The sequence below is a fragment of the Strigops habroptila genome, chromosome 6, assembly GCF_004027225.2.
Source record: "Strigops habroptila isolate Jane chromosome 6, bStrHab1.2.pri, whole genome shotgun sequence".
NCBI classification, from domain to species: Eukaryota; Metazoa; Chordata; class Aves; order Psittaciformes; family Psittacidae; genus Strigops; species Strigops habroptila.
In genome coordinates, this window is record NC_044282.2 from 11,091,553 (window position 1) to 11,116,854 (window position 25,302).

Consider the following 25,302-nt stretch of genomic DNA (forward strand, 5'->3'; position numbering starts at 1 on the left):
ATAAACCAAGCAGAAGTAGTGAGTTTTGGGGAGAGAGGTAAACATGGAGAGATTTCCTGAATTAATGACTTTTGTTCCGAAGTATTGGAGCTTAAATGAAAGATGTTCTATTGCTGTTGGGATCAGAGTCTATTTCTTACATACATGGGCTCCAAACATGGCCAATAGAACTGTGAGATATTTTTTCATTTGTAAGCCAAAACCCAGTCTAGTAGATAGGAGCAGAGAAAGCTCTAAACTGGTGGGGTGAAGCAAAGGTGGAAAGAACTTGTGACGAAAGAGACCTGAACTACCTATGCTTTTAATGTTTCACTGAATTTTTGGGCTTGTGTTAGTAGCTGGAACTTCGGGGATGCATTTTAGTAAGGAGAAAAAAATCAGGCCTTGAAACTCATGTAGACAAAATTCCTCAAAACCTTGGGAGGTTTAGAACTAAAAGACAGACAGGAATGAGGACTCTAAATGGTCTTATAATCACTGCTCTTTATATCTGCAAAACAATAATAAAAGTATTGGATTCGAGGGAAAGACTGTATTGCTAACTTGCAAAAGGATAGCATAAGAAAGTTGGGTTGGAAAGAGAAACAGTGTACATATTTTCTACCAAAACCAGTGTTGATAATTGTGGAAAACAAGGTCAGAACCAGAGTTATTTCATTGGAGGGAATGGGGAAGTAATGCTGCACAGAACAGGACACTGAATAATGAACATCTTCCTCTTCCTCCACACATGAACACCTATGGTATACATACCTCTTTTTGATGACAATTACTTCACCTATTTGAAACAATATAAGCTTTGAAAGAGACATAAAGGTGACTAACAGGGAATCCACCCTCTGATCATCACTAAAACTACAGTCCTCTTTCCCCAGGCAGACTCTCAGGGGCTCAGTCAGTGTTGAGCAACTACTTTATAGACACAGATGCAGCTGACCTGCTGCCAAGGGATGCTAATCACTTCATTTTCCAAATTAGCTATCTGCATAAAACCACCAGTGTCCCTCTGCTTTTATACTTCAGGAAAAAAGTAGTTGCATTGGAAAATTATGAAACAGATGCTAGAATTATTGATGCTCTAGAAAGAACTTCCAGCATTTTAAGTCTCTTGGCCGTGGTGACTTGTTTCACGTTTGTGTTGCCATCTTCAATTTTCTTATAGGCCCTCACAACAGGGGAAGTATAGGCCAGTCATGTAAAACCCAAAACAGAACTGAAAACCTGTGCATCTGTTTTATGTCTTGTGGTATTAAATATTCATACACTAGCAAAAGGCCAAATGACCAAAATAAACCATCATATTGAAAAATTTAGCTCTACTTTGCCATCAGAGAGTACGTATAGAAATATCTGTGGCAGAAATACCACAATTTGTCTGAATGTGTCTGCCTGTGAGGGCACCAGCAGAAAATGAAGGGTTAAAACAATAGTGTATAGCGCTCGATAACTGAATACATGGGACAGTAATCACACAGAGGAATGTGTTGCCATCAGGGTGCAGGTCTTCCCATCTAGATGTGAACAGGAGGATGGCAACAAGGCTACATCACATGTGCCGTTCCCACCCCTGTCATCCAAAGAGAAGTCAAGTTACAGTCAGCACAATAACCAAAACAAGGAAATAAAGGCAACGGGCAGGAACTGTGATGAAGATTAGTGGAAAACAAGATAAGCAAGGTCCAGAGGCAAAAGCTTGTCCCATGGTAACTGTTGAGTCCTCAGAGATACATCAAGTCTGTTCAGAAATAAGTTTTCTCTCCTGACAGATGTGTTAAGGACTTGGAAGCTGAAATCCTAGTTCTTGGTGTTGTTCACTACTGATCTTGGATGGCTTGTGATGGGTGTGAATGAGTATAATCCGTGAGACAGTGAGTGTGACTGATGGCAGCTGTTTAAGGTATCTCCTTACCGTCTGTAAGGTCTTACACAGACTTCTCTTACATTAATTTACTACAAGATTTCAGGTACTAGAGGACTATTCTATCTGAAATGAAAGAAGTAATTAGCTTCCTTATACGGAGGAAACCTTCAAAAAGAACTCCAAAACAACATCCACTTGCCTGATGCCAGCTGAATGCACAACACTTCAGCGACAAAACAGTGAGGAGCTTCTGCTGCTGGAAACACTTGTTCTAATTACTTTCTCTCCTCCTTATCTGCAGCAGAAGCAAAAGCAGAAGTGGAATTGATCTCCTAAGTACTGTGCCCAAAGAACAACCTTTAAGGAGAAATTAATTAAAACCAAGACGAGCAGCAGCATTTCTTCAGGACAAAATTGCACACTCATCGAAAGGAGCAGCAGCTTCAGGACTGCAGAGTTCACAGTAATTAAGAACAGAGATGAGCAGATCCGATGGGAAAAGGCTGAACAAGGCTTAAGCCATGCTGTCACCCACAAAATTATGTCAGAGAGCTGCAGACAGTTTCGTCTGGCCAGAGAAGGCTGATTTGAACTTGAGAGGAAGGTTTGGGAGTCATTAGCATTTACCTGGTAGATGGTGCATGAACAAGTTTACTGATGGATAAGATGCAGAGGGAAGAGAGAAAGCAACCAAGGAATGAAATTCTTCAGGACTTAGAGGAGAGCTGGAGGTGACACAATTAAGAGCATTCTGAGGTTAAGCTGTGAAGCTGAGAAGAGGCAAACCAGGAGAATGACAAGTTTCTAGATCTCAGGGGAGCATGTGCCTGCCAACGAGACTTGCTGCATAATCTCAAAGTTTTTGCCAGCTGAATGATGAAAGTGCAGGATCAGAGATGTGTTCACAAAGATCTTCCCAAGGGCTGGGCAGGAGCCATCCTGAAGCTTCAGCAAGAGCTGGCAGCTGGGCAGAAGGCAAAGGGATTAGCTACTGCCCAGCCAGCATTTGTGCAACACACCTCCAGGAAAGGTCAGAATTTGCAGCTGTCTGTTATCAAACAGCTTTCTGCAGAAGTTGTTCCATGTGCACAAATGCCTGAAGGCATCATCAGGGGATGGAGATGGGAGGGTGGCATCCAAAATGAGAAGCTGACAGCTTAAGAGAGGAATGCATTTCAAGAATAATCCATAATTGCAGCAGTCCTCTTTTCTGCTTAAATGCAAAATCAATTAGGTTCCTCCTATTTTCAAATACAATACATCAAACACCACACATTCATTGGAGAAACAGAGATAAATATAGAAACCTCAGTAAGAGCAATCCAGTGCTTATGGCATTCATTTTAAATACAACAGCATGTTTAAATTTTAAGAGCTATGCCATATAAAATGGGAAAAAGAAAAATATATTTCAAATACTTAGTTCCTTTATTATTTTCAGTTGTATCCTTTAAGGCTTTTAAATATGCAGAACTCTTATATCCCAAGCATATTCCAAGCAGAGATGTAAATGTAAGAAAAAAAAAGGATATTAAATCATGGCAGGTTAAATTATTAAATCATCACAGTGGCAAGGCCCAGAAACAAGACTTAGCTCTGCCATCACTCAGAATTAGCACTATCACTTGCCTCAGTAAGAAGAAAGTATGAAAGCCAAATGAGCATGGTACAAATGTCACCCACAAGATATATGGAGCAATACTGTATATACAGCTATGCTGTATATAAGCTCTTATATATAGCTTTACAAGAACATAGAAACATTCAGATCTAGCTAGAAGTAGCATGTTTCTCCAGGTGACAAGTCAAAATCTTAGACTTTATAAGAGACAAAGAAAATATTCTTTCTTTTGAAGTGCTACTGGATAGCACAAATACCTGCAGTATGCAAATGAACATCACCTGCTACATCCTCAGCAGGCTGAAAAGTATTTTTGCTTGTGTCTAGGTAATATAAGTACAAGTAGTTGCATGTTAAACTGCTAAAGTGAAAATCAGCTTTGCATATTCAAGGCCAGGTTCGAGTCACCAGCTGTGAGTGAAAGGCCCCTACAGAAAAATTTGTTCTGTGGGGCTGTGGATTGATGCCATTGCCTCAGAAGTACAGCAGCTCCCATACAAGATGTACTTTGAATTCCCAGCAGGTGCTACTGCAATCTGAGGACAATTCTGCATAGGCATCTTCCATTTTGGGATCATTCCTTCTGCACTCATCAATTCATGATGTGACTGACTGGTTTATTTTCTGAGCACCACACCTTTCATTTCATGAAAGTCAGAATGCCCAAGCATTTTAGCTGTGTTGTTTCTTCAAAATGCATGAGTGACAATTACAGATTCAAAAAGTTCTTGGTCAGTGGTTACATCTTCCGTTCAGTGTGCTCTCATGTGTGCTCTCATATGTGCTGCTTCACTTTTTTTTCTTTATTCTCTTTATAAAATCTGTGAATCAAAATGGACCCCTTGGGCTCTGCTATTAATGACTCTGGCACACCACTGGGCCTAGGGAGAGGAAGAGCACAGGGCAATCGTAGCTTTCCTGCCTTATGAACCTGCAGTTACAGACATGAAACTGTCACACAAGAGGCCCACCGAGCCAAAGCAGTTTTTTTCCCTTTATTTCTCTCCCCTCATCTTTCCTCCTTCCTACTGAATGAGCAGTGAAAGAAGTGACACCTTTAGTTCCTAGCTCTGTTGCAAGCAAAGTAGGGGATATGCAGGAGAGGAAATGTTGAACATAAAATCTGGGAGTTGCTTTTGTCCAGAACTGCTGATAGCAACACTGGGTTATTTCATAAGTCTTAAAATTCTTCCAAACAAAATATTTTGAAATTGCCAACAGAAAGTACCTGGCATTTCTCATTAAAGTGTCAGTGGCAAACTCAAGGCGCTACTCTTACAGTACCTCAAACACACCAATTGCTATTCAGCTTGTGCTAAGAACGGTCAAAAGACAGCCAGTATCAACACGGTGAAATAAAAACCAGCAGACTAGGGTGGGTTATTTTCCCCCTGCTCAGACATACTGACCATCTCACAAATTCACAGAGATGACCTCTCCCCAGAATATAAACACCCAGCGCAGCAACAATGTTCCCTCATGCATCTATACACATTTTTAAGAGTCAGTTTGGAGTGGGGGCCATTGGTAGGAAAAAAAGTCACAAAAAGTAGGGCAAAAAGAATACCTTGTCTGACAACAAGAACGAAGTCCCTTTCCACACTATCGTTCTTGTTTGAGGAATTTTTCTTCTATCTTGCTATCTGGGAAGGGTTGTTCATTGACTTTGGCGGTGTTTTGTTTTAGGTACGCACACATCCATCACAAGCGCTGCAAAATACAGCTTCTAAAGAGGAGCCACCTACAAATGCAGCTCCTTTCTATTTCCACCATGATTTCAGAGGGATGTATGGGAGGTATGGATGTGAGAGCCCCCCAGGCAAAGCACTGCCATGTGATAAGGCAGGTCCTGCCATAGCATCAGTAAAAGTCAGTTGGAACAGGTAAGAGTAGAACTCCCTACTTTCCAATGTTAGTAGAAGCCAACAGAAGTGACATTGCAGTGTGGAAGAGAACCACTGCTTTATAAAATCAGGAGAAGTCACGGATGGCTGCCTGAAGCAAAGGGCAGATGCACCTGTGGCAGGAGGAGGTGAGGGCGAGGGCAGAGCACAGTTCCCCTGCACCCACTGGCGATCAAGGGGAGAGCTAGCGCCTCAGATTTTGCTGTGTTTTCATAGCAGCCAGGGTGATAAACCTCTCTCCCACCCCTCTTTAGCCTCTTAAAAATGTCCCCAGACCACAGCCCCTCTGCCCCAGCCTTGCTTTCCTTCACAATTCATGTTCATCCTCCACCCCTTTTCCATTCCAAGAGATCCCCCTCCCCACAATCACGACTTTCCTCTCTTCCGCACTGCCATGTCTTTACCTTTCATGACTGTAAAGGTACCTCAGCTTCACAGGGGACTGCAGGAGTCTGGACCTGGCCTTGCAGATGCCTTCTTGCCTGGAATGCTTACTTTGCAAAGGAGATACAGGACTGAATTTCATGTGACTGAAATTACCTTCGGCTGCCAAAGCCTTTTTTTTTTTTTAAGCCTTTCTGTATCTGGATTTTGCTTTAAGTCTCCAACACTGATGTGGAAAAGGTGTCCTGGTACAATGTGTGGGCAAAAGGCATGGCAAACTCACAAGGAAAATGCACAAGTTAAAATGGGAATGCTGCTACATTTTTCTAATGAACATGTAGCCTCTTCCTGGTATTTCATGACACTCACTCAGAGCAAAGTCCATCAGTATTCCCTTGTCATATCAGAATACCTGTGCTATAGCTGGCAGTGATGTTTCCCTTTCCACACCAGTGGAGACAAGCCATTGTTAGCGCAGCTGCTGCAATTACCTTCTTTAACTCAGCAGCTTACAACAGTAATTCCAGTTAAAGTAAACCTGTGGAAGGTGCCAGGCTGCTGGCTCTGCTAAGCGTGGCCCTGTATGTAGCCACGATTTGAAATCAAGTAGCTGTAGCAGCCCAGGCTTTCTTATGCTGTCTTGAGCATATGTCCTTCCCTCCCTCACCCAGGGGAAATAAAAAAAGCTCAGCTGTGTCTGTCTCCCCATCCTCTCTCATTAATTGAGGTCTGAGGTAGAAGTGAAGATTTAGGTTTGGGGGCTGAGTATTCACGGTCCTGCTCTCAGCCTGTCATGACAAACACCAGCTCAGTCACAGTTCATGTTTGCACCAAACACGGCTCAAAGGAGTTACTTGTACAAGGAGAAACAGAAGCTGTGAGCTGTCACTGTTATAGCTTGGATAAACTCTGCCTTTTTTTTTTTTTTCTTAATGGAATTAAGATTTTCCTTTATGTGGCCAGCTGCAGAAAGGCTGGAGAGGAAAATATGAGCTGCAGGTGAGATGTGGGAAGAGGAAGCCAGTCCCTGTGTATGTGAATGGATTCTCAATGCCATCTCTGAAAATAATTAAAGAAATTACAAGCTGGAGAAGCATTTATGTTTGTCTTTTCTATCACGAAAGGATGACGTAAGTTACCATCACTTGCTCAGTCCAAATGTCACTTCACAGCCTGAAATAATATGGCTTCTTTTGTTACTGACTTGTCAGTGACTACAAGGATACTCATAGCTCATCCTTCACCAGCCAACCCTCTTAACTTGAAAGTCAGAAACAGCTTTAGCAAGCAAGTTTTCACCTTCCCTGTCAGTCAAATTGCAGGCAAAGGAACATTGTTTTCTTGAATCTCTTAAGGCTGATTGCATACCATATGGTAGGATGGGGGTAGGAGGGGCATTTTAAATTCAATCACCCCCCCCCCCCCCAAAAAAAAAAAAAATCCCTCCAGTTGCAATGGAGCAGGGCTGGAATCTGACATTCATATAGATACCAAAAGAAGCTCCTATTCAAATATTCCATGGCCAGAAGCCCATTTGGCTGACTACACAAGCAACAAGGCAGAAAGATGTTTGTTTGAGAGGTCACAGAGCAGGCAGAGGACCCACACCATGGGGGCAGACCGGGAGGGAGAGGCAGAACAGCTAAGTCTTGAGGATGTGAATGAATTAATTTAGGTCTGGCCTGCATAAAAGAGTGTGACTAACTTGCTTAGAGCAAAAGGGCAGAGAAGATGAGCTTAGCAGTTGTCTTGGCTATGTGGAAATAGGCGGATGGTGATTGACTTGGGAAAAAAAGATTGTCAGACAAACAGGGTAACAGAGCACAGGTACAAGGGACCTAGGTGCTATCCTCTTCCTTTCTTTCAATTTTGCCTGTTCCACTTTAAAACTCTGTTTACTTTTATTGTATGTTGTATTAAGGCTCAAGACTAAACTAAAGATAAAATTTTGTGTTTTCCAATGCTTTGCTGGCCAGTGTGGCACACTTACACTGTGTGCCCTGCCACGGGAGGTGGTGTGCTCCTAGGATGCAATGTCAAAGCAGGGCATGCAGTGCTAATGTTCCTCATCAACTTGGTTATTTAATAAATCTTGCTGAATGGATGCTGAACTGCAACGGTTCTAAATGAATAAAGTTGTCATCCTGTTTTGTGGGTACTCTCTTTTAACTAAAGTGTAGGCTCACAGAGGAAGTGTGGGGACATAAAGACTTATGAAATCCACTCCAATGGTTGCATACGTGTGTGACCTATTTACCATCTGCAAAGCTGTTTAAGGCCAAGAACTACATTAGATAATTCAAGCTGAAGCTCAGAGGGAGTCAAGTTATGAGGCTCTTCAGATTGTTGTCATGATTAGCCCATTCCCTTCCCCCTTCTCACTTATGCAGTTCATTTAGGCAAGTAGTCATTTTAAGAATATGCAAATGCTGATTGCCTGTTTGCTATGGATCTGGCAAAAAGCCTGGCTTTTGTGACACTGGCCACTATAGGCAGCGTGAAGTTAAATATGCATGACCTCACATAATGTTGATCTGTGGGCCCACAGGCGTTCTGCACCTGTAAAAATCCAAGCTATTCTGAATGCAAAGTGTCTGTAGAATTATAAGTTGATCACTTAGTGTTTCAGTGCTCAATGATCATGTAAACTCAGCACATGTTCATTATCTGTCTCTGCTTTGGTAAGGTGTGAGAATAAAAACACTCTATTTATCCAAGGTAAATCAAATACTTTGCTCTTGACAAGCACTTATGTATTTCACATGGCAAGGAGGGGAAGATTTCATACGGACAGCTTTGCAGTTATGTTCAAATTGGATGAGTCCACTGCTGTCGAGACACAGGGAGTAAAATGCAAGAGTTAGTATAAATAATGTATTTGGCAGTAAGGAATTAATAATGCATTAGTAAGACCAGAGTGGCACTAGGCCATTGCCTGAGGGCATTGTATGTAATAAGGAGTCACAAAAGGTTAAGTATAGCTGAAGATTATAAAACAGAATCTAAGTAGTATAAAATCTATAAATCCACTAAAATCAGCTTTACCTAGTCTTGATTTACAAATATTTGTATAGTATATAGGATTGACAATATGTGTATTCTTAAAGAGATTCTGTCATCATGAGACTATCCATAAAGGGGCAAATTCTGACCTCATGAATACCAGAGGAATTCAGAGCATAGTTTTCAATTAAAAATGGAATTTGTAGGATCAGAAAAAAATGCCTACAAATAATCACAAATGTACTCTTTTACAGCAGAAAGGACTGCACAGAGTGCTGACTTTTAATTTTGAGCCTCAAGATTTACTTTGAGCCAAGTTTTTTTCTTCCACCTGGTTGCTGTACAGCAGCAGTGATAGCAGGGGCTCCTGCTTGCCAAGGGAAATGCTAGTGAAAGGTAGCGCAGTGGTTCCTCCCTGCACCCAGCAAAGAGACCCGATGGGACCACGGCGTACCTATGGTGTTTTCCAAGGCTGTGGAGGCTGCTCCGTGTCGGTGATGCGGCCTGAAGGAACACTGTGAGCCTTTTACTGAAACTAAAATTACAGCCACAGTGCAAGTAACAGTGGTCTGAGGCTTACAACTGCTTTTTTGCGGTCAGTTTGTGGGGTTTTGTCTCCTGTTGGTGGCTCACAGCCAGTCTGTGACTAATCACTGATTAGTGATCCCAACCCTATGGAATTTATGTCTTTCATATAGCAGGATATTTTATTAATAAGTACCACAGTGCATGACCCTGCACTTAAAATTGGAGGAGAAGGATGACATGGCCAAGACTCTTACTCCAATGTCATCATCACTGCTGCGTTGCTGGCATTTGGTACCCACTTTGCAACTGCCATGGAAACTGGTCTATGGCTGCATAAGTGTTCCCTTTTGCAAAGATTTGGCTTTTTTTTTTTTTTATCTTCAATTGTGGAGCAGACTTAGAAACCAGCTTTTATAACTGTAAAAAGCATCACTTCCTTATTTGTATGCCATAGCATATTGCTGTTAAGCATTCAGCTTTGGATTTGTAATATTTTGGAGAACTAGCTCTAAATAAACAAAAACAAAGGGAGATGGGTAGGTTTAAGCTGATTGAGCGTCCTTCAGTATTGAAACATGTTTGATTTAAGCGCAGAAAGATCCATTAATGCCTATTTATGATGTATTTTTAGAGTAATTCCAAGCAATTACTATTCATATGACTCAAGCACCCAGGCTGAATTCCAGCCAGGCAACAGAAGGAGATTTTTGTAATGCCAGAGAGACTCTTGAGCAGATTTGGAGGAAAATACAAATCCAACTGTTAGCATGATAAAGCCATGCACACCAACTCAAGTTTCTGGAGCTCTTGATAGCTCAGGAAACATTCCCACTGGAAAATCAGACATAAACCAGCCCATTTGTGTGGCACTGCTGGCTTTGTAATGTCTGGGGCTCCATGCAGTTACAGTGCAGAGGGAGGCTGGAAATGAGCTCACCAGTCTCCGTTCCCTTTTTCACTCTCTGCAATGAAGTATGTGAGAAATACCAATGAGAAGTTTCTTGTGGAGACATCAGGCAAGGAGAGATGGACAGATTCATATGCTGGCAAACGCTCTTAGAGGTGAATACATGTTCACAAAGTCTCACACACTCAGGATCTTCCCTTCCTTTCTTCCCATCTGGACTTTAAATGAGCCAGTCTCATTTTCTTCTTTTGCTCAATTCTGCTCCTCCTGACACTCCTTTTCCCCCAATATCTAATTTTTGTCTCCAGCCTTTCTTTTTCTATTTCAGGACTCTAGTGGGAAAAGCGCTGCAGCACGCGGCAGGGCAGCTGGGAGGGAAGGCTGGGCAAGGCAGCCGCAGACACTCAGTAACCTCTGCCAAATAAGCCCTTTAACATCATACACATGCGTTGCCCTACATTAATTCTAGCTTGATTAATCATTTCTGGAAGGCAGCGGGGGGAGTGCTTTTGTGTCCAAATGAGGGCAATAAATATCAGGATACCTGAGCTAGCCATAAGGGAATGGCAGGTTAGGACAGAGGGTGCACAGGAGACTTGTTACCCTGAACAGAAAATGCCTTATCCTGGAGCAGCACCTGGGGGCCAGGCAAGATACCTGAGGGTGTCTAATGGCACCTACGCCAAGACATCTTGGATGGAGTTGTAGGCGAACCACATCACAAGGGAAAGAAATCCTCAACACAGCAAAAAATTATGCCTTGCAGTAAGATTTACACTTCAGAAAAATTGTTTTAGGCTAAGAAAACACAAAGGAAACAGGCAAGGAAACTAATAATCCTGCTTTCATAAAGCATTTATTTTTTTATTTGAAAACATTATACAGGCATTACATTGCCACAGCCAGTCCATATAGGTGCATGCAAATATCAAAATGGAGAAAGGTTTGTTCAGCTTTTTGATGCAGGATTTGGGGTTGGGATTCTGTTTGCTTGGTTTTGTTTTGGTTCATATTTCCATCTGTGGTGTCAAGATTAGTGTGCTTTATTATGGCATTTAACAATAAAATCCTACCCATGGGGTAAAATTTGTATTTGTAGCTAGCTCAGGAATACTAAATGGTTTAAAAAAAAAAAGGAAAGAAAACGATACTACACGCTTGTCAAAATGTTAATAGCACAAGTTAGCAATCTCTACACTATACATTGAAACTTCTTATGACACAGTGGTGCAAAATTTTCAATTGCTTGGTCTATTGTTGTGTGTTTTGAAACTTTATAGCCGGAACAAAGACAAGGTCTGTCTCCCAGTGAAGGTTTTCATCCAGTAGCAGAAAATTACATCAGTCTTGCCAAGGGCTGCTCAAGGCCAGCAGAATAACAAGAGTTTCAGTTTGTTCAGGCAAGGAGCTATACAGAGCTAGAGACATCCTACGCAACAGAGAGTAGATAGCTGCCGGTTAGATAGCAGAACCTTTGCTGGTGCACACTGAGGTCTTGAACTGCAGAAAACAAGCAGGTAGAAGTAATGTTTTCCTTTACTAGACCTCAGTTTTTCAGTCAATGCAGTTACTTGTAAAGCTCTACTACTGTTTTCTTTTTATGGTCCATCCAGCACGAGCACACTGGTGCTAACCCAAGTATCCACCTTGTTCAACAGGAGACACAGACAGTGAAGCAGCCCCACTTTGCACATCAGACTCCTCCTGTGCAAGTATCACAGGGGATGCTGGCTGGGCGCAGAGTGCACACTGAATCATTTGTAACTTCTTTCCGTACAACAGAGCCTTTGAAAACAGCCCATAAAAATTGCTTCAGATGGCACCTCTCAGCCACTCGTGGATCACAAACCCTTGTAAGCAGAAACTCCCCGCCCAGTGACCTGGTTGGGAGATGCCTCTTGCCCAGCTGTTTCTGAGAAGACTCTAACAAACATCTACAAGTTAGTGTCAGAAAAATGAGGAGGGGGAGGCAGAAGGACCACAAACATTTGGCTTAAAAATAAATACTAATAATGAAATTAACCAAAACATTTATGCAAAAGGAAGGAATTGTAAACATGAAACACACACGCACGCAATCCTCAAGGTTCTCAGACCAACACAGGGACAAACATTCAGAGAAAGGTATTTAATTGGTATTAAAGGTAGCAAAAAAGACTGAAATGACAGGTGCCCATCAGTGTGGCTCTGGGCACCTGAGGGAGCCATGGTGGTTGTAACCAGAGCCCCTGCTCCTGGGAAATGTACAAAACCCACCTCAAGTAGAAGCTCTCCCAGGGCTTGACCCAAGGATGCTTGCTGGCCCCTGTGCCTCAGGGCTTCACCTCACCATGCGCTTCCCACCTGGACTTCCGCCCTATAGACCTTAATGTTTCTCACGTGGTTTTTACTTTATTTTTTTTTTAATCCTGTAGGATTTAGACCTTCCTTAACATCCCCAGAATATGGACTCTCGTTTCTCTATAGGAATCTTTTTTAAATTTTAATCCTCAATGATTTAAGAGAAAAAGCTTGGAAACACCAACGCTAAAATAGACTAAATAAACAGAAGGTTGGGCGAAAAGGAATCATACATTTGTTTAAAACCAAGCAATCTTAACTGAAGCTTTTGGGCCACTTTTGGGCACAGTTCGGGAATGCTGCAGACGCTTCTCTCAGCTGCAGCAAGATTGTGTCAGGCAGCCTAAAAACAGTGGAACAGAAATCTCCTCCTCCACAGTGAGAATAAGATACAACACACTTTTGCTGTTCAATAGCATTTTGGCATATGCCACTTCATGTATATTATGCATACATGCTTCTTCCAGTCTGCTTCAGGGAAGTCCCTTCTATATTAGAGCAGAACGGGACTATAAAAGATGAATGTTACCTCAGCAGAAATTCATCCTGCTTGGTTGAACTGTGTGGCCTTTCTAATCTCCAGGGTACAGATTGATTTGCTTTTTAAAACAGAAATAGGTAAGTTGAATTTTTCAAACATGAAGCCCTACATTTTCACTTGAGACAGGCTTCTTCAGCAGAATAACATTCAAATCAAATTCATCTTCTATGCCCACCAGCTAAATATTCATCAACGCTGTCATAAACTCAATTTTCAAATACAATGAATGTATACACACTTTTATAGTGCTATTGTGTACTTAAACTCCTTCCTTCTGAAGATCCTGAAGCAGTTTAAAATAACTTGGTCCCACAGCACCCCTGTGAGGTAGGTAAAATATGATTATTCCCATTTATAGAGATTGGGAAACAGCCACACAGAAGGTAAGTCATGCCCAAGGATCATGCAGTGATGTGGCAGATCTGTGAATAAAACCAAGCTCTCCTGGATTCCTCTCCTACCTGTTAGACATAAGATCATCTCTCCTTCCTTAATTTTAAATTGCAAATAAATGATGGATATTGAAATAATAATTTCCTTTTATTGAGCTCTCAGAAGAGCAAACATACAGGCAGAGATGGATTCTTTGTGGTAGTGACTAAGATATCCCCCATTCTGATAAGGCTCTTGGGGTAGAAGTACAGTTGTGGAGCACACCCTTACTATTTTCACATGTCCCCAGGAATGTAAGTAAATTGCTGAATTCTTCTGCTAGTTTTGTAGTTGATGAAAAATAATTGACTGCACCCTGCTGGTACGAATGCCTTTGCAGTACTGCAGCAACGCCAGCAGATGGTCCGGTCTTTCTGCTCATGAATTCCTTGCTTAATCTTCCTGATTTTTATAATTTGTGGGCTTTGGTAAAAAACCAGACACATTTCTAAATGGCTATTGTTAGAATAGTGAACCACAGGAGACTCAGCAAACTGGAACAGCAGAAGGCGCCCTTGATGCACTGAGTATCTAAAATGAGTGCCCTGATCCACATGATATGTCATCTTACCATGGAGAGGTACAATACATAGGAAACTAGAAAATGCATTTTTCTTTTTACAGATGAAAGTTTAAAAAGTAAGAAATCTGTGTTAAGTCACGACTACAGAGAACCTAACTCCCCATCACCTCATGCAGAACCTCAGCTGCTAGGAAATCTGCCATGGATCACAGAGAGGTCAATGCTTGAGTACTTCACTTCTGCAAATATAGAAAGGCTAAAATGCTCGCCTTATACCTATTCCTAGAATAGAGACGGATATTGTAAGTTGTCCCTTCTCTGGATTCACGGAACAGATTACCTAGAAAGGGCAACTAGACAGATAGTACAGATGAATTAATTGTCTTTCCCTCACCAAATCCAAGGAGCTAGTAAGAGTGTGTCAGGCTGTTGCTACCATGACTAACCCATCTATTTGTGCAAACAAACAAGTCTTAGAGAGAAATTAACAGTGGACTGCACAAGTGTATTTGCTGTAAAAAGGCGGCTTTTCCACAACTGGTGTGGCTTAGGCATAATATCTCTCAGTGGGTGCAGAAATACCCTTCTTTGATTTTCCTTTTGTAATTTCAGCTTAGATATTGAATATCTTTCACAGGTAGTTTGACATTAACTGATTCATATACAGCAGTTTGTATTGCAAACATGCTGCTCACATCGTAAATGAGGGACTGGCATCTCCTTGCAATGAACACTCTGGAACAAGTAATTTGTAGTTTTATGAGCTTTCCTTATTTGCTACCTTGCAGCTCACCAGTGTAACTGCACCTGGTAAATACCTTTCTCTATGCACAATACAGAGATAGTGGATATACGAGCTCCACTGAACCATCAGTAGGTGATCAATGGCCCTGGGTTTAAGCAACTCTAACATGAGGCTCCTCTTCTGTCTCCTGCCCCAGGCTGGTGTATGTTACTGAAGGCTCCAGCTGGCCAGTCGCTGGCAGGTCTACAACAGGTCCTGAAGGGTTTCGAAACTGCTTGTACACCCGAGGATCCTGGGCGACATAGGTGGATGTGGAGGAGTAGAGCACCAGCCCAACAAGGATAGTGAAGAACGACAACAAGTAAAGTCCTGAAAACTAAGCAGAAATAAGAAGAGTCATTAGACACAGCACCAGTTATCTTGAGCTCATGAAGACCCACAAGCAGGGATACACACAGATTCATTTTGGAATGCACTACACAGAACAAACCCCCTATCACAGCGATGATGACTTTTTATGGGAATGTCTCTTTGAAAGTTGTTTTGCTCCCATCAACTCTCCTGTCTCCCACAAGCAGCAGATAACTGACACCTTGCCGTGGCCCAGGCATCCTAAATATTGATTGTGTAGGACTTGGGAAAGCTGGGTTCTGGTCGCAGATCCAAAGCCGATTTTGTCGTGCTTTTAGACATGCCAACTACTTTTCTGATTTCAAGTTTCTCTAGCTCCAGTGCGGGGTACTATCATTCACAGTTGTCTGACAGGTAGTGGACAAATCTGAAGTTGATTACAGCTAAACCACACATGTCTGTGAAGTATAACATGCTGTTGGTAATATAAAAATATAATTAAATAAACAATTAAATAAGCATTGAAAACCAATATAGTTAAAAAAAAATTATTGTCATAAAGGCAGCTTCTCTTGCTTGTAAGAAGAACGCAGATGCTAGAAGATGTAATGTGAGTTTGGACAGAATGAACTTCAGATGTGAAATATGCTGCAGGTTGACCTCAAGAGGTTTGAAAGTACATATGAATGGCAGTTAACCAAAAACTCAAGTACACATATATTGGCACACAGCTTCAGTGGATCAGAGGTCAGCCTGAATTTTCTGACATATCCAGATGCATTGTGCCTGGTCTAAAAATACAACACAAATAATGTTCCTGGCAGATAAAAGTAAAGGCAAAGGTAGGGTTTCAAAAGCACAGATCATCAGATATTAGTTTTCAATACTTGGTTCCTGATATAGGGGACACATAAATGGCTTTAAGACCATTCGACTTGTTTCCTGATCATAGACTACAACTTATTTCTTCTTGCATGCTGTGTGTGAGAAGCCACAAAGGACAAATTGCATCGCCAACAGGTTGGTGGGGATATAGAACTGATTTGTATTCAGTGGGAGGTTAAAAGTGTCTGTATTCTGCAACTGTCAGGGATCTGTACTTGAACACCAACAACCAGCTGCAACCTGTTACTAGCTGCCTCATGAAGTACCTCACTATTTTACATGAAGGTATCTGCAAGTCTATTTTTTAATCCTAAATGACTATGCTTTGATGGATGCTCAATTTGTTTCCTCTGGATCACTTTAGAATGGCACAGAATGGATAGAGCAGATGGACTATATTATTTTGGAAGCTTTTAGCCATTCTGATTTTTATATTTAAAGAAACAATCAATGTGGAGAAAGCAGATTTTACTTAAGCAAACTTTTTAGCAATGTTAATTTGTTGCCATTTAATAAACCTACAAAAGGAAGCGTTTGGTCTTTTTACAGAATCCACAGTATCCTTGAAAGCTTTGGACATACAACCCATGGTGATATATCTGTATGTGGTTTTGTTTCTCATGGCTAGTATGCACATCTTAGAGGGAGAGGACCATAATGGGGAAAGTTTAAATTGCATCACGATTGCAGGGTAGGAAGAGTTCTGCTTTCTATCAGCTCTTAATTGCTTTTTTCCAGGAAAGTCACCAGGTCTTCACGTGTCATCTGGCAGTATGATTTGATGTAATAACCATCCAGCTGTCCCATCAGGCACAAAGACAGTGTGGAGCCTCACCCTGCTTCTGCTGAAGGATTCCTCCCACATGACACAGCTCTGAAAGGGCTGTTTAGGCTTAGATCTCCCCCATGTGGCAATCAAACCCAAGTCAATAATTTCAAAGCATTTTCCAATTGATTTTTCTCCCCATTTTCAGTTTAATTTTGCTCTTAGCACTTTCCTCCCCACTTCCTCTTTGCATGTGAACTTGTGTACCGCTTGGCAACAGTGGATTTGGCTAAGCTAAAGCAAAACTCAGAAGCCAATTGCATCTAGTTTCCCAAGCCAGGAACTAGTTCTCTAGTTTCCCACTGTCCCTCTTTCCCACCTTATGCCTGAATTTCTCACCCTGAACAGCCAATTGGCTTTGCTTCACTGTATAACCAGAGTGCCAGACAGATTTGTGATTGCCTTGTGCCCTGCTGCGAGGGATCTGTGGGGCTTCCAGCAGCTAAACGTACTCTTTTTTCTTGCTCTAGGAGCTGCCTGGCCAAAACCAATTCACTTTGCTTTAGTTTGTGGCTCCAGCTCTACCATATATCCCCCCTCCAGGCCATACTTCTCATTCCTCTCAGGGGCTTCCTGCCAGTGGGCTCTTTCACCTGATAATATTCCCTCCATGGCACTGTCTCCCATAGTGGCAGCTCTCCAGCCTGGGAGAAAGGGTTTGGACAAAGCTGGGGGAAATCTAAACAAAGGCCTGTGAATAATTTGTCTTCGGTATATATGCACAGCTAATGCAAAGACCTGGATCCTGACAGCCCTATAACAATTCCATCTTTAGCTTCCTCAGAACAAGTTAAGGTTCAGCCTGAATTGTTTTCTCCAGCAGCTCTCTGCAGCACTGGAGTAGAAGGGTTGTTAGTAAGTTTAATACAGGAGTACATACTGTAGGTATATGAGAGATCTCTGGGTTTTGTCAATACTCTGTCAGATTGACCCAAAGCCCCTTGAAATCAATGGGTATTTTCCTCCTATTAATATGGCAGTGAAGCCAGCAGTGTGATGGGAGGATGCAGACTTAGTTCATAAAATACAAAAACTGTTGTTCACTGCACTGTGTTCCTCAGCCTCTAGCTGAAATCTTCATAGTTTATTGAAGGTAGGATTTCCAGGCATGCCCCAACGCTATGTCTACATGTAGGTTTTGGAGGGTTTATTTATCTTGACCTGCTGAGATTCACTATTAACAGACAGCAAGAGAGAGACGTTCAAAACCAGCAGAAAGAGCTATTTCTAAGAAATTGAGCAAGGGAAGATCAGTTTTCATTGCTATCCTCTACAAAACTGCAGTACCAAACTGCAGGCTCTCAGGAAGTGCACGATTCCTTTCTTTGGCTAATAAGCTACTTAAGAATAATATTGTGCTTCATTTTTCTGACTTCTCTCTCACTTTCTAAAAATCATATTTCCTTTAAGAAAAAATATTTTTAAAATATCCATATTTGTAGACCTCTCCAAATCCCACTTCCCTCCATGCTAAACAGGATAACTGTAAGCTGTTCAAAGAGTAGTATGGGTAGAAATTGTTCAGCTCAGATTAGGTAATGGGTGTCACACACCCTAGAGTAAGCAAACAAATAATAACTCATGTTTCTATATCATTCAATAATTTTACTATAGATCTCATAGCTATACATATAGGTACATATGTATACCGTAGAACCATAAAACAGCTTCAGTTGGAAGGGACATTAAAGATCATCTAGTTCCAATCCCCTGCCATGGGCAGGGACACCCTCTACTAGACCAGGTTGCTCCAAGCCCCGTCCAACCCGGCCTTGAACACTGCCAGGGATGGTGCAGCCAACTTCTCTGGGAAACCTGTGCCAGTGCCTCACTACCCTCACAGTAAAGAATTTCTTCCCAATATCTAATCTAAATCTACCCTCTGCCATCTTAAAGCCATTATCCCTTGTCCTGTCTCTACATGCCATTGTAAGAAGTCCCTCTCCAGCTTTCTTGTAGGGCCCCTTTAGGTGTTGGAAGGCTACTCTAAGGTCTTCCTGAGCCTTCTCTTCTCCAGGGTGAACAAGCCCAACTCTCTTGTTTATCATGCAGTTTCTTGAGAGACCATGTGACTTTATGATTAAACCAATGATCTAACACTCTCAGGTCCTGGGACTGATTTTCAGCCTATGAATTCCTCCTGTGAATCAAAATGATTTTAGATAACCCTCAGTTTCTTACCCATTCAAAAGTGATAGTAACAGTTGTTACTGAATAAAGATGGGATTACAGAATAAAAATGGGAAGTAGGGATATCATTCTCTAAGGAGAAGGCAGAGACTTTCTTTTGCAGAGAAAACCTAAGTAAGTGTCTCAGTTACAATAACATCTCAGATTTCATCACTGACATGAAAGGTATCTGACAAAACTTACAGAGTAGTCAAATCAAATAGTTAAATCGGCCCTACAGATCTCACCATGGCTGCTCCAATCTGATATTTGGGTGTCTATAAATGTTTTCCCAACTGGAAGTATTCAATATGGAACACACAATGATATTTACAAATTCTAAAATATCAGCAAAACATAAAAAACATGTCTTCTCTAGACATGTTACTAGGTGCAGTGAAAATAGCTTACACTAAACTACTATTAATTTTAGGCATATAACAAGTCAATTTTAGGTGCCTGTCAATTTGAAGATAAACATACAAAGCAAAACCTAGACAAATGTAACAAGATAACATCTGTAACAAGATTTGTTCAGTGTGTCAAAACCTGCACTGATTCTAGGTGAGTGGATGTTTCTGGTATTTACCTAAGAGACATTTCTTAGGGAGCCAGTACTTGAATGTATTTGCCCAGCCAGGCTTAGCAGAAGAGCTAATGGCATCTGACGGCTTAGCTGCAGGAGCAGGGGGCTCGCTCCACTGCTACAGTAAGGTCTAGTTGACCCTACTAAATACACGGTGAAATCATGATGATTTTCTATTATCCATGCACAAAGTCTTTTACATTAAAAAAGAGCAGAACCCAAACATATCTGCAGTGGTTTGTTGTGGTTTTTTGTTTGTTGGTTGGTTTTTGGTTTTTCTTGGGTTTTATTTTTAATAAAATACCTTAAAACAGTGCTAGGTACAATCGTGGATGAAGTTTACAAAACTCATTTGAAATTTAGTTTATATACAGTATTTTTGTGTCAAGTGAATCAAAATTGCGCATTCTGGAAGTCAAGCATCACAAGATTTCTAAAATAAAGATGAATATATAGGCATCTGCATACTTATGATTTTTAAAATCTAGAATGAATTATTAAACCTTTCAAAATTGACTTCTCACTAGTTCTTCTCCTCTACTTCTTATTATATCTCCATTCAAAACTTGTATTTCATATATCTTTAAACCGTTAGGCTAAATCATTTCTACTATTTCCACTTGATATTCTTATGCTTTAAAGTAATCCACTTGAAAAGGTGGATGCAAAAGAAACTTCTTGATGGGGCGCAAAGAGTGTGTTTGATTTCATCATCTTGAAGAGTGATAAGACTGCAAAAGTAGAAGAAAAAAGAAAAGCTGTTCAGAAAGCAGTAAATTCATGCCTGGGTCTGGAGAGAGCGAGATGTTCTTCAGTATACAGATCAGGAATTTAGAAGGGAAAGCCCAAGGAAAGGGCATAGAGGAATCGCTGTTACCACAGCTAGGAAATGCTGCACTGACCACTGACTGCTGCAGAGGGGATTTGCAGACAAGTAGTTCTGACTGTCACAGGTGTCCACATCCACATTTCCACTGACACTAGGGCAAAGCAATATTCAGAGTGACAAAAAGAGACAGATGAAAGTCTGCAGAAAAGCCCACACAGACAAAGAAACTCAATGATTTGCTAATTTTGGTTTATCACTCAGCTATCATGATAATGATCACAACCATTATCACAATGGTTATGAAAATGCAAATTCTTTTTTACTCGGTCCATTGAACCGGAAATAGTCTGCAGGAGCAGACTACTGGAGCTGCACTGCTCCAGTTCACTTTGTATTTGACAACAGCAGCCATAGATTGAATCTCTTGGTAGGTAATATGAAGCCCAATCCCTAGCCTACAGCAACCCAACTGTGCTTTTTAAGACTTTAAAATGGATTTTTTGTTATAGGACTAACTGAAAATTTAGAATTGTCATGAAATGAATTAACTACCTTCTCCCTTACCTTGTCTAGAAATTCTCCACATTTTGACTTAAAAAAAAAAAAAAAGAAGAAAAAAAAAAGAATTCAGGTCTATTAATTCAAATTTTACATGTTAGAGAGAAGTGATCTCCTTAGAATTACACTGATGAACAAAATGTATGTATCAGGTGAAATTCATTTAGTCCTATATTTCTGTTGACACCCTCCATGCTCTCCAGGCAGGCTGTTTCTACCACCTTCTTACTGCCATCAGTGGGTCTGTGCAGTCTGATGAACTTCTCTGTTTTCTGAAATAACTCAGTTTGTAGCATATGCTGCACAGCCCATCAAAGCTAAGGCCAATAGGGGTTCCTGCACTTACTTATATCTCTTCCCCCAGGTAATTTCACACATGAGAACCTGGACAGGATGAGTGAAGGGAGTTAAAACCAAATTTTCGTCATTATCTTTTATACAGCACACAGATATTTCCACTCAGTTTGATGAATTGATCAAGAGACTGAGCTTCTTTTCACACTGTTTTCTATTTTCGCCTCTGATATAGCAAATGAAGTTCACTGTGACCAAGCACAGAAGCTGTGCTGTAGGATCACGCACTCTCCAGCCAGCAGCAGTACCAGGAAAGGTGAGGGCTCTGAGAGCTATGTATTTGCATAGTGCTTTCACTTGTGTAGCTGGATATTACAAACATATTATTTTATCAATAGAAATGGGAGCCAGCATCCTAGTCATAGCTCATCATGCTCTCTGGTAACTCCCTTGGCTCAGACCCATGAGGATCTGGCCAAATTTCTCTTAGGTTGGGATTGTGATTCACTGAAACTATTACAAACTATTTTTGTCCCAGCCTTTGAGGAAAATGTCCCTTTGGGATTCAGGGTCTGCCCTGCTTTTTATCAGAACAATCTTCTGGTTCAGCCTCAATTACTTCTGTCTACTTTCAGGGGTGAGAGATAAAGACCTGACCTTTGGCTGATCACTGATCCCTAGTGGGAGTTATGGGCAGAACATTTCCTAGGAATAGGTACACATGTTCCCAAATGGACTACAGAACTAAGCTCTAGGCAGGTGACGATACATCTTCATCATCAACAGAAATTAGGGCAGCCATTTTGTAAAATCCAAATAGCACCAAACACCAGAAAAGCTGATGAGTTTTCCAGACTTCATTTGAACAGATAAAACTCATGCACCTGAACCTTTATACATCCTGCTAGATCTCAGATCTTTAATCTAGAGATCTCTGAAGAGACCTAAACCACTAAGGATATGGTTTAGCATGCCTTCTCAGCTCTCCAACTGCAGAAGCTTAAATGCTTAAGTGTTATTCCCCTGCTGGAAAGGGTACCAAGGGGCGCTGGACAGCTTCAGTAACAATGATAACTTCTGGGCAGCAAGTCTGTACACTACAGGCAGGATTGCATCATCTTCACACTTAAATGACCTCCAGCTATTTTCAAGGCAAACTGTGAGGATATAATCTTAAGTGATGACTTAAGCTCCTGTCTTGCCCTCCCAATGCAGCTGGGATGCAAGGCGAAATTCATAGCTAGTTCTTCCACATCTTTTTTCTTTTCTTTCCTGTCCATTGGCAGTCACACAGAAATTTTTCACTGGATGAAGGAGGCTTGCACTGCAGGCATGTCTCAACACATCATCATTGCTCATGCTGGTCAGAACCCAAAGTAAGAAGCATCTGCCTTGCTTCAATGACAGTGAAAACCTGACATTGGCCTCATTGCCATTTGGTGAAAACAAAAAAGCTAAAGGAAGTTTTCCCTCTGTCATTTCATGCATGAGAGAAAGGCCATACTTCTCAATTCCTTCTGCCTGCTTGCATCCTCAGTGTGCTCTCAGATGAAATGCTGCCTATTACAATGGCTTACACTGAATCACAAATGTTGCATAGAAATTGTGATATGAAGTAATCATATGACACATTTTCTGCATTTTCCAGTTGAGTATCAAAGATTTTTGTCCTAGTGCTTTCATGTTTTACTGTAGGTAAAACATAGTGGTCCATGCCTTCTGTCATACAGCAGCACCCTCTTTTTCAGTCCTTGCGTGGTATTTGCTGGTGGGCACAGTTTAACTGGTAAGACAGTGGTAAGTGGGAAAGTCCTAACCTTTCAAATGATGAGGTTACCTATAGGGGAAAAAAATGAGGGGGTTACCAGCAACTGTCGCCACATATTCTATTAAAATTTGGGAAGTTTTGTAGTTTTCCTAGAATTCACTGGTGGAATAAAACAAATTTATGGAGAAAACTGATAGCATTTGGAGAAAAATCTCTGAGCTGTAAGGCAAATACTGGTTTTACAACAAATCTGCATGATTTCATGCTTCTCAAAAGGTATCATTAGAAAAAATTTATAATTGTCTGTCCTCTCTAAATACGTGCCTGCTAGGGCAACATGTTTGTGCAAAAAGGCTTATCTTCCTTTCCTGGGTGCCAGGAGAGATGGGAATGCTGCTTTCTCTTCTGTTTCCCTTTGTTGCCTCTGCCATCAGATGTAGAGGAAAAATGAGCCGGTGTTCAGTACCCCTGTGGTACCAGCAGTCTATCTAATTAAAAAGTGCAAGGTAGAATGAGTCTGGCAATCTGTTTTAATCTTATCTACATAAGACAGAGATTTTTATGGGCAGTTAAAACACTTATATTACACTGCTCTAATTTCCTGTGAGCATCCTTACTGTGGGACAAGGTTATTTCTGGTAAACTTTTCTGGTTATTTCATATCAATCACTTGGCAAGATAGTGGTAAAGCAGTTATCCTTTTAAATGTTCTTAATACAAAAAGGAGGAACACAACAGAAGAGCTTATAAAAATAAAATCAATTTACTTTCTCCACTTTCACCTTTCAATATTCTTTGCTGGTTTGCCCTATCAGCTCCCACCTGCTATTTGTCTTTCTGGTTTTGTGTGTAAGTATTTAATATAGTAGCAGTTGTCTGCTGTACTCAATTTTCAAATAATGTATATGAGGCTAATTGTCTTCAGTGTGTTCAGAACCAAGGCACAATAATTGATTCATCTTGGATTCTTTATATTTTCCTGCTGAATCTAACAATATATTCCCGAAGCATTCTTCCAGAATGTAATTGTTTTCTGTCAGCCATAAAACAGAGAGCACTCCTACCCTGAGAAACAAGGAATACACAGCTGCAGTTACCCTTACCATGAGTGACTATGTAAGCTGTCTGAAGGGAGTGTGACACGGCTGTTTCGCATCGGGGTTCTCCATAGTCTGGCATGTTTCCTGCAGGCAACAGGACGCTAAACTTCAGGAGTTCCAAGAGCTCTCAACTGAGACAACTCCCAAGACAGGCCCACAAGGGAATCAGAACAGAGAGCACGTCCTAAGCCATTGAATTCAACCCCCAATAACTGCGTACAGTCGGATCACATATTCCAGCTGGCAAATACACCCTGTCCTCCTGCAAACATTATAAGGGCTTTTGTCCACTCCCCTCTAATCTACTTGAAGTCTGTTCTGGAACCTCTCTGCTACAGTAGCCAAAAAATCCCCCTAATTTCTATTCCAAATGTATGCATTCTCAGATTCTGCCCATATATTCTCATGTTTTTACCTCAAATAATTTTCCTTTCCTCCCTGTGAATTTACAGATTAATTTGTATATGCTGAGGTACCATAGTCCCTCCCAGTCCATCAGAAATCAAAACTATGCTACATACAACAAACATTTTTTAGGATTTGCGCATTCAGTACATTCTTAGCGGACACACACTTACCCTGTCAAGGCTTTGGAGCAGGTAACAGAAAAAGCTCTGCTTGGCCTTCTTGAGCTTGACCAAAAAAGTGTGTAGCTACAGCTAAAAAATGCTGTCCTTAGATGGTAAGTTGTCCTGTTCTATGGCATTAGCACTTTTCTATCAATGCTAAAAATACCTAGATTGTCCCATTTGGAAACAGCTTTGCCACAACCATGCTTAAATTCCTCCCATCTGTTGCCACAGACATTACCTCGCTCTTTGTGCTTCATTGCATTTCTCAATGTCATCCAGTTCTTGTTGCCTGATTATTTTAATCCTCCTTCCTACTGAGGTGCCAAAGCTATTACTACAGTCACTACACAAGGCCAGTCTTCAGAACAACTCTTTGGGACTTCCATTAGCGAGAAGGTCCTTCTAGCAAGCTGTTTCTCTCTCAGCATGTTGCCTTGTCCTTTATCCTCATTAGCAAGTTTCTCACCTAGCTTCCAATCATTACAGTGCTAATCCTGTTCCTTAGCTTAATTGATAATTTTCTACACTGCACTGTACAAAAGCCTTACAGATTAGATCTACATTTGACTTCTGTA

General features: G+C 41.2%; 1 protein-coding gene across 1 annotated transcript in view; it reads right to left on the reverse strand.

Moving 5' to 3' along the window:
• Positions 1 to 11,045: 11,045 nt before the first annotated feature.
• Positions 11,046 to 25,302, reverse strand: part of SLC35F1 (solute carrier family 35 member F1) — a 239,512-nt gene continuing 225,255 nt past the window's right edge. The window contains exon 8 of the mRNA XM_030490249.1: positions 11,046 to 15,165. Coding sequence (XP_030346109.1) covers positions 14,941 to 15,165 — 225 coding nt within the window. The 3' untranslated portion in view covers positions 11,046 to 14,940. The remainder of the gene's footprint in view (positions 15,166 to 25,302) is intronic.